The 16,595-nt window shown below is 41.9% G+C and overlaps 1 protein-coding gene across 24 annotated transcripts in view; it reads left to right on the top strand.

Annotated features, from left to right (window-relative positions):
- macf1a (microtubule actin crosslinking factor 1a) overlaps positions 1 to 16,595 on the top strand; it is a 218,798-nt gene that overhangs the window by 179,842 nt on the left and 22,361 nt on the right. For 20 of the 24 annotated variants that reach the window (XM_037092894.1, XM_037092904.1, XM_037092903.1 and 17 more), the window contains 11 exons: positions 7,791 to 7,952; positions 8,041 to 8,211; positions 10,048 to 10,214; positions 11,132 to 11,291; positions 12,019 to 12,345; positions 12,784 to 12,868; positions 13,849 to 14,075; positions 14,839 to 15,045; positions 15,148 to 15,375; positions 15,484 to 15,702; positions 15,796 to 15,999. In XM_037092894.1, the coding sequence (XP_036948789.1) occupies positions 7,791 to 7,952; positions 8,041 to 8,211; positions 10,048 to 10,214; positions 11,132 to 11,291; positions 12,019 to 12,345; positions 12,784 to 12,868; positions 13,849 to 14,075; positions 14,839 to 15,045; positions 15,148 to 15,375; positions 15,484 to 15,702; positions 15,796 to 15,999 (2,157 nt within the window). The remainder of the gene's footprint in view (positions 1 to 7,790; positions 7,953 to 8,040; positions 8,212 to 10,047; positions 10,215 to 11,131; positions 11,292 to 12,018; positions 12,346 to 12,783; positions 12,869 to 13,848; positions 14,076 to 14,838; positions 15,046 to 15,147; positions 15,376 to 15,483; positions 15,703 to 15,795; positions 16,000 to 16,595) is intronic. The other 4 variants (XM_037092901.1, XM_037092900.1, XM_037092891.1 and 1 more) reach the window with 1 other exon arrangement.

Below are 16,595 nucleotides of genomic sequence, written 5' to 3'. Positions count from 1 at the left end.
TTCAGTCTTCAGCTTGTTTTGTTTGTGTCGTGTCACTCCTCTCCCATCTACCTCTGTGTTTGGCTGTGTGGGCTGCATGTAAAGGTGTGCAAACGTGTCTCAATAAGTAAGTGTCTCAGTGTGACAGCGTGTTTGACAGGCTGTCGTGCTCTCCAGGAGCTCTGCTATGACTCAGTGTCTGGCCTCAGATTGGCCTGATCCAAGCCCTGCTTTTGTTATTGATGGATCATTATGCTAGTAGACAGGAAGGAATTTTTTTTTAATATGATTTGTGCAAAATCAGTGTTTGAATTCCATGTCCATTTCACTACCAAAATCGCTCCATCAAACTTAAGTCTCATCCATTTTTAACAGTAATCCCATTGCAAGCCTGTTGGTAGAGGTCAGGCAGAGTAAACTTGATTATTTCTCATCCATGCAGATCACAAACAAGCAGTGCGTGATTTGGGTGGCCACTGATGCACCTGATCCCATGCTGACAACACGAACTACTGGTCCTCTTTAATTACATTGTAGTTTCCATCAGGCACAAGTTGCCTGCTCCGACCAGTCCGTCCCAACTCATTTACTCTATATCTAACAACGTGTGTTTCTGGCTCTGTGTGTGTGTCTTTGTTTGTGTTCATAACGGATTTTTGTGTCTTTAAATATTATCGGTCTACGTCTGTTTGTCCTCTCAGCAGTAACGGCCTCTCTGGCTTCAGTTTAATGTAATCAGACGTCGAGTCCACTCAGCCTCTGCTCTAACTCACAGAATTACAGCTATACAGAATGCTGTAGTGCAGATGATCTGTACAACATCAGGGGCAAAAAGCATTTGATGGTCAGAAAGAGGAACATTTTGAAGGAAAACAGAGAAATTGGGTTTTGGAGCTTTACATTTCTATTTCCCAGGTCACAGAAGAAACTTTGAAGTCTTTAAACCCTCAGAAATGTGAACTGTAGATTTCTTTTTAACAGTTCTAAGGATACACAGTTGCTTTGGTTGTACTGAGAGTATGACTAGGCCCGAAAGTTGGCTCCAATTAAAAGTTTTGACCCCAAAGGAGATGACTAGAATTTACTAATGCACACTGTATCTAAGAAAATTATTTAAAAAGCTTGATATGCTTATCAGTAACACTGTGCCTCCACAGAAGATTCTTTCATTATTTTGTAGTAAATGATGCATGACTATTTAGAAATTTAACTCATAACCTGTTTTTGTTCACATTTCTGCAAGTTGACACATGCACTTGTGTTGTGTTATGAAATCCCTTATTCAGCCATGCTCCACATCCCCTCAACTGACTCTCATTCTCTGCCTCCCAAACCTCACTCTGCTCCCCCTCCTCTCCTCCATGCTCTGATGGTTTTGCCGCTGAGATAAGGAGGTGAGAGGTAAATACTGTGGCTCTCTGTGAGGGGAGCTGCCTCTGCCAACGTGGCTACACAAACAGTGTGTGAAGTTGCCTGGGGAATATAAACCTAGATATCAGATAAGAAGTTGCCAGGGCTAACACTGGAGCTGTGGGCTGGAGTCTGTTGCCTGTTGCCGGTCCTGTCTTTGGGCCTCTGTTTTGTTTTTGAGTGTTGTGCACCAACCTGTCTCCCACTTTCATTCCATCTCTTTCTGATTTTTTCTTTTATTTCTTTTCTGCCCAGTATCTATCTCTTTTCTGTTAAGATAGACGCATTGAATTTAGTAAGACAAAGACTCAGACACAAAAAGAGTCTAGAAAGGCAACACGCAGGTTGGGTGGAGGAAGCTATTGTATGTTGGAGGAGCACCTTTTAGCGCTACAAGGGGCTTTGGTGCAACGATAAGAGAGCTACGCTGGCAGGCAGGCACAAACAGGAGGTCTTTGGATTATATGGCGCTAATTTTAAGGCACATTGTATGTACGTGTGCCCCACAAACAGACAGACAGATGGACCAGCTTTGCATGCTGTTTGATGAATTGGGGCGAGGGAACGCACAGTACAGACAGACTGACCAATGGCCGCTTATACACAGATTTAGAGGCAGGCAGTTCTGAAATTGAATGTTTCATTCATAACCCATATGCATTTGTTGTTGCCGTGTGCAGATACATGCTTTAAATGGTCTTCAAATATGAAAATGTCAAGGATAGGACTTATTTTTGCCATGCAGAGACAGGTTGTTAAAGCTGCATGTCCACATGAATGAGAGCAGAGCAGGATTTGTATAAAGTCCAGACAGATTTGGACTTCATAACTGGTTTTTGTTTCATGACCTATGTTTTACTGTAAGTAGACTTCTCTTGCCAGATTTATGTCTTGCTTTTGGGTTTTAAATCAACTCTGACGCACTAAAAAAGAACTGCTGTTAACAGTGGGTTTTTGAAATCTCCACATAAACACATTTTTGTTCCGAAATGTTTCCAAAACAAGACGAAATACGAATAAATGAGTCTGAAAAAGATGAGGCATTGAAAGACAGATGTTGTGAAGCAGAAAGAGAGACAAGCAGGCACAGAAAGAACCAGGTGGTTTCAGGTCTGCGGCTCGTGCATTTGCGCTTTGATTGATGTGATAATTCTGGTACTGAACAACCGCCTCCGGGATAAACCTGCGAAAGATGGAGCGAGAAAGAGGGGGACGTGTACGGGAACACAGAAAAGCATGAAAGCAAACGCAGGAACTCATTGATCTCTCACTGGAATTGAACATAGATTTGCTTAAAATGCAAAAAAAGTGTATCAGATATTTCAAGCTTTTTTCAATGATTTTACATATTTTTGTCTGCGTGCCTGCCTGCGCACCACTCCCCATCTCTGACACCAAGTCAGCAAAGCTCTTATAAATGGGAGAGTGACAGAAGTCTCCTGTTAGGTATGAACACGTTTCCAAGGACTTTCCATAACCCCCAGAATAAGGAATTCAAATATTACTCTCTCTTTGTCTGTCTCACAGGGAGCTGATTAGCAGCGCAGTGATGGCACGAATGAAAGAAATGTTTGTGTTAAAAAAGATTACATCCATATCAGAGAAAAGGAGTTTCTCTGGAACAATAAAGGGGAAGAAAAAAACGACAGTGACGTAGGAGCCAGCATGCTTTGAATGCACATTTGCATGAGATTTGTATCTGTTTGTCGATGTTCAAATACGGTCACTGGTTTGAAATGGGATTTATTAACCCGTTAACCCCTTCATCCCTTTGTCGGAGATTGGTCAATCTGCGGCTTAAAGCAAAGCTGTTCTGGCAAATTGTGAGTTTAGCTTGGAAACAGATTTCTACCCTTTCCTTCCTCCCTTCATTCCTCGTTCCATTAAAAGAGAAAGGAGGACGTGAGGAAGGATGAGGGTTGAAAGCCAGGAAGAGAGTGAGAGACGAGGTCAGAGGCAGGAATAGAGTTAAAAGAGGGTGAGGGTAAAGGAAAAGCAAGCGATAGCAGTGCTGTTGCTGGCTTCTAATACTGCTTTCGGGAGAAACACTTCACCCATGCTGCAGGATACTCAGGCTAGACATTTTTTCCCTGTGCTTTCTCTATTCATTGCTTATATACACCAGCTCCCATTCACGTTAAATAGAGGATCACATTTCCTGTCTGTTTTGAATCGCATATCAGATTTATTTCTCCGTCTCTTCAGTTCAGCTGTGGAGACACACATTTTCTCCAATGCTTCACAAGCCTTTTTTATGGAGCCATCAGATCACGTAGTTATGGAAATCAGTTATGAAGAGAGAGGAAGATGAAAGGAGAGTTCAGAGAACATCTTTGAAGCTTTGATAACAAGTTGGAAATCTCTGTGTAGCTGGCATGTTTGTAGTAGCAACAGTAGAGCTTTAAGCTGTCAGGTTTCTGTCTGCTGTCACTAGTAAATCTCAAGCTACGTGTTCTTGATTTGTCCACATTAAGAAATTGATTGTCCTTGAATTATATTTTATATGTGCACCATCAACACAGCTAATCCTCTCCTCTGAGTTATTAGGTTGACAGATGACGGCTAAGTGAAGAGCATCCATGCATATGTTTATGCACAGTAGACATGCCTCACACAGCCAGATACCAGATTTTCACAATTTTCTGTCTTGAGGTTTGATGACCCTATCTGCATGGTAGGCATCACAGTCATGTACTATTACACTCTTTTACAGTATTTGAACAACTGTTTGCTACTAATAATGCTGATAAGAAAAACAGTTTGTGATGTTTCCTAAATGAACACAAAGTAAGAACAAAGGTGTTGCCACATCAGAATTTAGCGACATTTGAATGAAAATCTGGTCAAACCACATCTACACAGTCCCGATGATGCAGATTAGTTTTGAAGAGGAAGTGGAACATCACCTTAAAATAACACTTCATGGTGATGTTCCGAATTCATTCAGGTTTGAATATTTTTTGTTTTGGAGAAAAGGTTTAGGTTATAAACCAACAATATTTTTTCTTCGTCTATGCATTGCTGCCCTAAGCAGACATTTTCATCTACTGGCTACATTCTCAAGTCATCTGTTTTTTTAATGCCGTTCTGCAGATGTTTTTATTAAATTTACAAGGTGTCAGACTTGTCGGACTAAAAACTGAGAGATTTACCAAAATTCAACTGACTGCCAAGTTTTTATCCACTGATTCAGACACAGAGTAGACAAAAATCTGTACCCCTGAAAATCCCTGCAGCTGTTTAATAACCATGGAAATTATCTGTGAATTCTTTCATCTTCCCAAGAATTTTTAACAGCCTTTCAAACTGATGTCTGTTTGACGAGACATATCACTGCAAACAGTATTTAGCTGTTCCCCGGCTTCAGTCAGATCTACTTTCATCCCAGTGTTTTTGTCGCCTGTCCGCACTGAACTGCTGAAGTGAGAGAGCCAGATGGAGAGACGGAGCAGAACGAAGCTGCAGTAAGGGGGAGTTATAAAGGGAAGACACGAGGTAGAGAGATGACTGATCAGGAGGAAGAGGAGGCGGAGGTGGAGGAAGGATGACAAGTATGGTGGTGATAGCTCCGTCGGCTGTGTGCGTGTGTGTTGCTGCGTGCTGGCTGAGGTGGGGAAGAATGACAAGTATGTGGGCCATTTTCCAGAGCTCTGGTTTAGAGGAGTCAAACACTCTGAGCTGATGAGGGGAGAGAAAGAGCAGAAAGAGAGAGAACACAAAGAGAGTGACAGAATAAGAAGGCGACGGAGAGCAGACACAAAACATGTAACAGGTTTATATACACCCCCCCAGTGTATGTTTAAATGATGAATGGGTGTACTTTCCCTGTTTTTTCCTTCTCTGTTCCCCTCTGTCTCAGACACACACACACTAACACACAAACACACTAACCAGGATAAGGCGTAGGGCGGAGCAGGTCATGGCTGCAGTCATTGTTGTTCTGGCCGACAGACTTCCTGTTCCAAGCAGCTATGACGCCCATCACCACAACACAGCTGCGTCCAGAGTGGACCGGAACACACTCACACAAACACACACTGCTCATTCATATTTAATACGCTTATAGATTCAGACCTGTAGAGCACTTTATCATTTCTTTTCACACACATTATTATCCACATAGATTCATAGTTCACACACAAACACATACACACACACACTTGGCATGTGGAACCTGTAGTTTGATGCCATATTTAAACCAGATGAGCAGAAACCTGTAAACCCTCTGATTATGACCCACTGCAGAGACTCAAAAACACGTTCCAGCTCAACCACTTCCAGCCGATAAACCAGACCAGCTTACTATTTTGTCTGCAGGTCTGTAAACATCATCGACACGTCATAAATTCAAATCTGAGGCTTTGAAAGCTTTTAAATGCAAGTGAAGATGTGAGAACTGATGAATGACAGGCACAAATTTAAAACCTTTGATTTGGATTTGATTTACTGTTTGGCTTTATTTGCCTTTTTATTTGATAGTGTCAAGGAAATGTCATAGTAAACCTCTGGAGCTTCACATTCTGTCCTTAAACTCAAAGAAGTATTAATATTCAGCGGTATGGACAATTTTAGTTTGGCATATTTTAATCATACTGCTGCTTTGCTTTATTTTTGTGGTAAAGGTAAAGCATGTTAAACTCCTAACATGCTGAAATGTGCTGACACTTGACTCCAGTCCCACTGTCAGCTCCACTGCTCATCTGTCACTGGCTGTTCATCGGAGTGAACTGACAGCAGATGAAAGAAGATTGTGTCACAAAAACGATTTATAGTGAAAACGGGAGAACAACCATTACATGATCAGATGTTTTCATTTCAGTTGTATTTGGTATTGTGGTGTGCAGTGGTTTGTTATTATTTGACTGCTGGACACCCACGACTGTTGTAGCCTCTTCCAGGCCATAGTGGTATTTCACTGAAACCCAAACCTACATTTTCCCTGCACCCCTTTTCAGTATTGTCGCACCAGCAAATTTCCCCTAGGCACGGATTTACCAAAATCTGTAGTGTGTGTGTGTGTGTGTGTGTGTGTGTGTGTGTGTGTGTGTCCTTGTCTCTTTGTGTGGCCATTGGGGTTTGGCTGCCATAGCTTTATAAACCACCAGGCTTAATTCTCCCTCTGTGGGCCTATTCTGAATGTCAGGACTCCTAAAATGTTTTCACAACTCATTACTGCCTTGGACCCCCATTTGAAATGAAACCAATTTTCATTGGTGGTAGTTCACAGTGGTCCCTCTGGTCAGGGAATTGTTGAAATACTGTGAAATTGTGAAAGTTGTTTTGTGGATTTGGCAAATTGTTGGATATAGCGGGTTGACTTACAGGAATTTAGCAGATTGTAATTTATTTCCCCCACATTTATTGCATGAGCTGACTAGCAGTCGGTTGAACCAGACTGTTTACCCCTTAAGAAAATCAGCATTAAACAACCAGACAGGAGCAAAGTTTTATAGCAATGTCATGGTTGTTTTTTTGTTTCTGTCCAACCACCATTTCAAATATATTACATTAACAATGGTATAGAATAGAAAGCAGTTTCAAATTTTGTGGATGTTAAGCATTTTTGCATCATATCTGACTTTAATGATTTATTAATTGTATAAATGGTCGTAGGTTGTTTCTGCATCTGTGAATTCTCATTTGAGTAGAAATACAATTAAATCATGTTCTCCCAGTTGCATGCAACCGCCAAAATCTCCCCTGAATGACCCCAGTTGGACCCTGGAAGTTTGAACACCCCTGCTGTTTGAATGTGGATACAGTAGTGGCTCAGATTTACTATGACAGAGGAACTGTACAGGCTGTTGTTCAGGCTTTTTCGTCCCGGGAAGTCAAGTCTGGTTGTCTTTAGTGTCGGGTGGCTGCCTCTATTGTCATCACAAGATGGCTCCAGCCCTCCACTGTGGCGTGTGTGTGTGAGTAATGTGGCCAGACAGGCGAAGTTGTGAGTGCATATGCCATAAATGTGTGTGTATGCTTGTGTGTGATTAAGTGAAGGTTGTGTGCACCCATACAAGTGTGTTAGTGTACTCTACAACGTGTGTGTGTTGTCGACTCAGCCTTTTCCAGGCAGCCCCTTACTCGTCTAACCCTCTAATCCCTGTAATCCCCCTCTCCCCCTCCTCTTTTTTCTCCTCCCTCCACCCTAATTTCTCCTGTTCCCTTCCTGTCTTCCACTCCTCACTTATCTCGCCACTTCCCTCTGTATCTCTTTCACTCCTCATATTCAGTCTCTTCTAAATATATATAATGTAGCAAAGTTTTTCCATTTGTAGTGACGCAGATTGAATTCTCTGTATTTCTGACTTCCAACTTCTGCTTCCAAGTTGGAGTCTTTCTTTCATACATTAATTTATGAATACATAAATAAATGATAACCCTTTTCTTGCTTCCTTATCCAGGCTGTGGAGAGAGAGCAGGTGGACAGCATTCAACCGAAGCTGCAGCATGTCAACGCAGTGGGTCAGGGTCTGATCCAGAGCGCCGCCAAACACACAGACACCCAGGCGCTGGAGCACGACCTCGAGACAACCAACCTCCGATGGAACTCACTAAACAAGCGGGTACGAATCTCATGTGCCGACCAAGAGATACATTTATTGTATCGATTTGGCTTCCCAACTCATGACAAAACATCTCATCTGTCCTCAGGTGGCAGAGCGGATCGCCCAGCTGCAGGAAGCCCTGTTGCATTGTGGGAAATTCCAGGATGCTCTGGAACCTCTGCTAAGCTGGCTGAGCGACACAGAGGAGCTGGTGGCCAATCAGAAGCCTCCATCTGCAGAGTACCGCGTGGTCAAGGCCCAGATCCAAGAACAAAAGGTGTGAGATGGATGAAGGGGGACAAAAGAAACATCTGATGAGAAATCTTAAAAAAAAAAAAAAAAATCAGAAAACAGACTTGAGAGACACTTAAAGCAGCATAAGTGTCTTTCTTTAGGTCATCGAGTGTGCATTTCAAAAGAGCTGTTTTTTATTCACAGTGGCAGAGTGCTCATATTTTCCATTTTGCAGATTTGAAGTGGTGATCATCAAGCACAGTTGTCTAAGCTCTTAGCTCCTGCTTCCCACATCCTCCTTTCTTTGAAGTATCCTGCCAGAGTTTGTCTGTAAATGAAGTGGATTTGAATTTTCACTTTCAATTTTTCTAGAATATTTATTTGAACATTTTTTTTGAAAACTAAGTATTTTGTTTATCAGAGGGGTTGAATTGAAACATTGTTGATATTCAGATGTCCTCAGTGTCCTTCAACCACAAACAATAGATATTTGAATGGCAGGCACACACACAAACACACATACAGTCCACACAGTCAATGATCCGTCTGCCTGGCATCCAAACAGCCCCAGTTGACCGTCTGCCAGTCAGACTGGCATACAAACAGGCACACACACATGCATGGTGGATTTGCATTGTTTTCAGAGACACACTCAGGCACACTTTTCCCTGTTTATCCAACATATTCTTCCTGTGTTTGTGCACATAAGAGTGCTGCAGGCTCAGCCAGCAATCAATCACACGTGTTTACATCCGTGACGGGGAGTTGTGTCACCGTTTGGCTCAAAAACTAAAGTGTAGAGAAGTGCATTCCAGAGCCTGAACCGCGCTGTTGGCTCAAAGCAGAGAGGCTGCTATCTGAGCAGGAAGTGCATCCATGTATGTTGTTTGTTAATCTTAAAACCGTTGGATCTTTAGTTAATGAATCACTGTTTGCACTGTATCTACCTTTACAAAGTAGCACCTAAACTTATTAAATGATTTATAATTCAAAAGATTTATATAAAGATATCGGCCAACCAGAGTCCTTTGATGATGCAGTAACTTTTAAAGAACTGATAACAGATGAGCTTTATATGAGGCTCTCCCCGTGGAAAACTTTTCATCTTCCGTTCTTGGAAAAGGATGAATTTCTCCCATGCAATGTGCTTGTTTCATACCTCAAACACGTCAGGAACAAATTTTATTGCAGCACATTTTTTGATTTGCAAAATTGTAAAGTGTAAACGTGACTTCATTCGCAAACATGGAGGGATTAGCTTTTAGATGTGGATTGATTACAGAACATGTAATCAAAAAAAAATGTTTTATGTAAATTTGATCTGGCAGTGTACACTCATTTACAGAGTGGGGAACATTTTTTAGAACATTTCCACTATGATTTACTAGAGCATCACATTTTGTGTCTGAAAGTCTGAAAGCCACTTTTGTATTTTACCAACATTCAGCTGGTGGCTGCCAAGTCAGTTTTTAGGTGTGCCTAGCTAAACAAATGCTACATATCAACATCAGCCCAATAAATCCCTCCTTCATGAAGGTTGTGGTGTTCATCTTAATTTAACCTAATGGTCATTTGCGAGGCTGTATTTTGTGCTGCTGTCAAATGTTATTGTGTTAAACTGACTGATGTTCCTCTGTATGTACCTCATTGTACATCAAACTGTTTTATTGCCAGCATCAAAATATTTACATTTTTCCCCTATCAGTAGATTACAGTGTAAACAAAGACAAGGCTCACCTACATTCTTAATATGACCTCTTAACATCTAAAATCACAGCACTAGGATTTCTGAAATGAACCAAAATAACATAAATGCATTTGCATGCATTTGTTTACCCTGATTCCTGACCCATGCCTTTGTGTTTTTCTTTTCCTCCAGCTGCTCCAGAGGTTGTTAGATGACCGCCGGCCCACAGTGGAGATGATTCGTGCTGAGGGAGCGAGGATCGCAGCCACAGCAGATACTCAGGACCGTGAGAAGATACAGACCCAGCTCCAGAGTCTGGCAGAGAGATGGACTGACCTGCTCGACAAAGCCAGTGCTAGGTAAGTCTCATCTCCAGGCTTCAGGGTGGGGAGGATCTGCGTGTAAGCTCTGGTTTGCCAACCCCACTGATGGTCTCAGAATTCCCCCATGGAGCTGAGAAAAGAAAAAGGGAATTTCCTTGGAGCAATAAATACTAACGTGTCATATTACTCTGTTATGGTCATTATGGGGCTCAGATTCTTGACAATCATTCTATGATTGTTGACACTTCAAAATGATAAATTCTTTCATTTTCATCCCTTGAAAATGAGACACAGATAATATCTCAGAAAGCAAAAGAGATTTACAGATTTGTCTAGCTGTAAAGATGTGGTTTAGGAAAGTAATTGGTGGTGTTCCTCAACAACATATTATCCTGTGGTTATTTCCGGTTTTCTCTCGTTTCATCTCTGTGTAGCTCTGTTGAGCACCACTGTACTTAAAGAAAAGATAGTGTCATTACAGTTGGTTTCTGTGGCCTACAAGTAATTTTCAGCGGCTCTTCTGTTCACTTGGAAAAGTAATGATTCTTTGGGGAGAAAGTGGGGACACAGCGAAGAGTTTTTATACTGCAGACTGCTCATGTAAAGTAGTTTCATGTTGTTTGCAACACATTAATGGCTGTATGCTGCAAGGCATGATATAAAAACATCTGTCATGTCATGGAATTTCTTACACTTAATACTTTAAATCTATGCACACACAAAGACAGATGTTGAAATGTAATAATATATAGTAAAACATGAACATTTATTTAGCTGTTTTTATGAAAAATGTTGACAGCTGTATGATGCAAAATCAGGTCCAAGTTATGCAAAAAATGAAAATCTAAGAAAGCAATAAAATACCAATAAAATCTCTCTTTCACCACCTCCTCCTCTTCTTCCTCCTCATCTCTTGGTATCTTGTCCCACCCCGCCTTCCTCCCGTCCCTTAGGCAGAGGCAGTTGGAGGAGCTGCAGGTTTTGGCTCTTGAGTTCCATGAAGCCCTGGAGCCCCTGGGAGAATGGCTGAGTGCCACCGAGAGGCGCCTGAGCTCTGCCGAGCCAATGGGAACCCAGACGGCCAAGATAACCCAGCAGATCGTCAAGCATAAGGTACTGCTTGCCCCCTTTGTTACAGATATTCTCCCCTCATAGAAAGATCACAAAGGTCGATTTTTACTGCTTCAGATAGCATCATTCAATTAACAAAATGGCCGCTAACCCTCAACCCAGTAGGAAAAGGTAGGTTGAAATTCTAGGAAGAGGCTCGCAATTGTTGTCATGCTTGGCAAAGTAAAGGCTCAACGTGAGACATCGTTCACTCAGTAGAATTACAGATGTTGCAGACAAGAAAATACTTGCTGACTTTCTTACCGATAAATATTGTTGGTGTTCCAGTTCTGCAGTCCCTTTTTTAACTGACAAGTAACATGAAGTATTTTATTGTAGCAAACACACATACGCTTACTCAGTCAGCAGTCCCAATAAAACATGTACACTTAATCTCAGTGTAACTCGATGGAAAGATGCTGTGAGAGGAAGCACGAGGAAGACGATCCACAAAGCATCATTTACAATACAAACACACACTTTGTACAAGCATATTTCTTTATCATGTTCAGTTCTTTTTATTTTCATTTTGGCTGTTTTATGAGTTTTTTTAAGTTTCTTCTCATTCATTCATTCATTCATTCATTCATGTTTATGATTTGTCATTTGCATGCACATATTTTCAGTTTTTTATCTGTTTTTCTATTGTTTTGCTGTCCTTTTCTCACTTACCTCCACCTTACTCTCACACACACACACACACACACACACACACACACACAACTCCCAGGCACTCCAAGAGGACGTGTCCTCACGTGAAGCCGAGGTCGACCACCTCGAGTCCCTCAGCCAATCGCTGACCCCACTCAGCTGCACGGCAGATCGTGATTGGTTAAGTGAGCGGGTGGGGGCGGTGAGGTCAGGTCACTCAGAACTCACCGATTGGTGCACGAGGCGGGCGGGCCTGCTGGAGCAGGCCCTGGCTAATGCTCAGCTGTTTGGGGAGGATGAGGTAGAGGTGCTGAACTGGCTGGCAGAGGTGGCTCAGAGGCTGGCTCAGGTCTCCATCCAGAGCTACCAGCCTCAGCTGCTGGCTGAGCTGCACAAACACACTCTGGTATGACTTCATGAACACACTGAACAAGTTCACTGAGTGCAATCTAAAACATGACAACAGTAGTTAGTAATTTAGGGTAAGAGCTACAGTGTACATGTAGAATTGTAATAATATACTGTAGTATTTTGAATCAGCTAAATGCGCTTTAATATAAGTATAGAGATATCCATGTTTGTAATTATATACAGTGTAGTATCTTGAAACACCAGGGACCATGAGTAAATTCACATCATTTCCTTCAACTGCTGTCATGATGGCTTTTGTGTCACAAGTAAAATAGAGAAGATATGATGAACAGATGTACTTTTATTACCTTTTACTCATTTTTCACTTTAACAGTTAAAGAAATAATTATTGTTGGGTTTTTTTTGGTTTTGAAACCAAAGAAAAATAGTTTTGTCTAGTTGAGGTTAACTTTCATTTTCTTTCTGTTCTCAGTCTCTAAATGAAGAGATTGTGAGCAGGAAAAAGACGGTGGACCAAGCCATCAAGAACGGACAAGCCTTACTCAAACAGACCACAGGTAATAACACACACAGACAAAGACGTTAAACGTATTGTCAGTGTTATCCTCGGGCATATTTCAGTTCATGCTTGAAGTTTGATGATTAAAGGGGATCTATGTAAACTCAAAACACTAAAATTAGATACTTATTTTTTCCGTAAATTAATAAACAAGCTGTTCTCAGAGGAAAATAAGATCCCCAGAACACTGTTTGAAGCTAGAAAGTTGGCAGGGTCCGCCAAATATAAACAAAATTAACTGTATGAAATTGCGTTGTCCTTTTAAGGTCAGTTTGTTTATTTAGATGATTCAGTCATGAAAACAAAGAGCACTTGTTTCTTTAGTTTGATTAGGCATAAAAAACAAAAACTGTCAGTGAAGCTCTTTCTCTTCTGATTAAAATTTCTTTTGCAGAACTACAAAGTGCATCTTTAATAACTTAAGTCAATAGATTAACTTATAATTCTGTATATTATTATTTTTATGTGGTGAAGCTTGGTGAGAGAATCACACTGGAAAGAAAAAAAAATGTAGTTTTCCTGTAGCTTCACGTCCAAACCTCACATTTTTACATGAGCGGTGAACCAAACCGTAGCATCTGGTTTGTGTCTCTGTTCTCATGCTGACTGCAGGCACTATTAGCGAGTTAATAGATGGTCTACTCCATGAATGCACTGATTGTTTGCACTCTCATATTTTAGATGGTCAGGCAAATGTTACAGCTGTGAGAGTTTTGCTGAACTCTCAACCTTAGCTTACCCTGAGATTGAGAACAGTGTGTTTGGAATGGATTTTAAGAAATTCCATAAGAATTAAGATGGAAATTTGGCATACAAGGAATTGCCCTTGAGTATGTTTCGATCAGATCACAACAGTAAACATATATTTTGTTTATCAATGGAATAATTCTCTACACTCATGTGGTTCTCTGGCTGATCACACTGGTAACATTCATAAAAAGCATCATTCCATTACCTTACCTGTTTGTCCTCTCGCAGGCGAGGAAGTTCTCCTGATCCAGGAGAAGCTTGATGGCATCAAGTCTCGCTACGCTGAGATGACGGCCGGCAGCAGCAAGGCCCTCCGCACCCTGGAGCAGGCCCTGCAGCTGTCCACACGATTCGCCAGCGCCCACGACGACGTCAACCAGTGGCTGGACAGCGTGGAGGCTGAGCTCAACAATGTAGAGCCAGACGCCACACCCTCATACCAGGAAAGACAGAAGGTGGCTACAGTATGAGAGAAATGGTTGCAGTTACGCCTATGTCCTTTTGGAATTAGACATACAGATCAACATCTATTTGTTAATATCCCTTTATTTCTGCAGTGATTTCAAAGAAAATACACTGAATCATTAAACTGAGACACCAATCAAGCAGCAACCGGTTTTTGTTCCCCTTAAAAACATTCAGGGTGCTGCAGGCTGTTTAATTACTACAGTTGAGTTGTAGTATTTTAATTTGATGGATAGACATTTCACTATTTAATTTTACAGTCATTGCTTCCTGGCTTATTAACTTTAGCTTGTGATTAATTCTGAACTTGGGTGACTGACTGAAATCTCAGAATTTTACCCATTTTAAGGAATTATTTTTAAAGACAACGTTGTACAAATTGTTTGAAAAGAACAAATCATTTCATGAAATCTCCGGTCTGTAATGACATTTCCTGCCGTTCCAATATCAACCAACCCACAGTCAAGTTGCCATAGTAACATTGATCTCTTGGAACTCAATAATACTTTTGTAAAAAGAATTGCCATTTATTTTGTTGCTGCCATCCAGCATTTATCACTCTACAATGACATTTTCAGCTTATAATATTCAAAGCGTTTTCAGTTTACAGCACATTTGCACTTATAACCTCAGGCAACAGAGCTGTTGAAGCTTTACATATATATACTAGGCTGTATTTTAAATGTTCAAATGTAAGCAAATTTTACACTTGATTGCTCGTATAAAACTAATTCTTTACGGTTACTTTTGCAGGAGCTGAAGAAAGTGTCGGCAGAGAAGCGCCTGGTGTTGGACACTGTCAACGAGGTGGGAAGTGCCTTGTTAGATCTGGTACCATGGCGAGCCCGCGAGGGCTTGGACCGCCTCGTCGCTGATGCCAACCAGCGCTATCGCCAGGCTGATGAAACCATCACACAGCGGGTGCAACTGGTACAAGCTGCCATCCAGAGGTCACAGCAGGTACTGCAAGTAGTTCAACTTGAATGTTGAGCTGGTTATCTTTTCGATTTGTGTGTTCTACTGTGAGCACTTTAACCCACTAAACACCAACTTTCCTTCCAGTATGAGGAGGCAGTGGATGCAGAGCTGGCCTGGGTCGGGGAGACAGAGCGTAAATTGGGGTCTCTGGGGCCCCTGAGCCTGGAGCCTGACGTTACGGTGGCCCAGCTGCAAGTACAGAGGGCCTTCAACATTGACATCATCCGGCACAAAGACACCGTGGATCAGCTCCTCAGCACCAGAGATGACATCCTGGAAACCTGCAGTGATGCCCAGAAGGATGCACTGATAGTAAGTCACTGATGGTTAAGGGGAGCTGGAGAATCAAGAGGAACAGATTGAAAATTGATTTAGTCATCAACAGGCTCTCAGTACTAATATCTTTGTCTTTTTCTTCAGGTGAAGACGGATTCTCTCAGCGCTCGTTATGATACAGTAAGCCAGAGCCATAGCGAGCGGTTCTCAGCCCTGGAGCAGGCCCAGGTTTTGGTCGCTCGGTTCTGGGAGACCCATGAGGAACTGGAGCCATGGTTGGGTGAGACCGAAACCCTCATCACCCAGCTGCCTCCACCAGCCATCGACACAGACGCTCTCCGACTGCAACAGGACCAGATGAGGGTAAGGGAAAATCGTCTCTGTTTACTGTCACCTGCTGAAAAGTGTTTTGGTTATGTTCTTAATTTCCTCTCCATCCTCTCACCTACTCTCCAGCTGCTCAGGGAGTCTATCGCAGAGCACAAGCCCCACATTGACAAGCTGCTGAAGATTGGACCCCAGCTGGCCGAACTCAGCCTCCAGGAGGGGGCGTCTGTGATACAGCGCTACACAGAGGCAGAGAGACGCTACCTGGCCATCAAAGAGGGGGTTAAAGGTCGTGCAACAACCCTAGATGAGGCAGTGTCCCAGTCTGCACAGGTACGACACCGAGGACAAATTAACTGTTTTAACCGCAGACCTAAGTCTGATAAGTTTTATTATTTAGTCTTCTTTGGTGCCAGAAAGTCAGAAGACTTCAACAAGAGTTCTGTGAAAGTTAATTCGATAAACTCAAATTACATTTTGTGCGTGAACTAATTTGTTGATCTACAAACCAATTTGCCTCCCACTGCAGAGTGAGGACCTTGTAATTTGTAAATTATGTTTGGCCCAGTCTGTTTACAGCTTGTTAGATCGTCTGCAGCTCCAGACGAAACACACTGATGTGATTACTGAGTAGCATGCCTGTGTTTGTGCCTTTGTCTGCTGTTTGCCCTAATCTAAATGGTAATAGGGATTTGTCCCGCAAGGGCAAGTTTTATTTGTATTTGATGTTTTATTGACTTTTTTCCTTACTCCACTTTACATAAAAAAATATATATATTTATTCTCAAAAGCTAAAATATATCTATCAGTGTAAAGTCCAGTTTTCTTTACACATATTATACCTTCTCTTCGCACCTCATCTCATGAGACATCATTGAATCACTCGAGTCGATATCTCCTGTCTGTACTGTATGCATGTATCTGATTTA

Source organism: Acanthopagrus latus, chromosome 3, assembly GCF_904848185.1.
Source record: "Acanthopagrus latus isolate v.2019 chromosome 3, fAcaLat1.1, whole genome shotgun sequence".
Taxonomy (NCBI): Eukaryota; Metazoa; Chordata; class Actinopteri; order Spariformes; family Sparidae; genus Acanthopagrus; species Acanthopagrus latus.
This window is presented reverse-complemented; position numbering and strand designations above follow the sequence as displayed.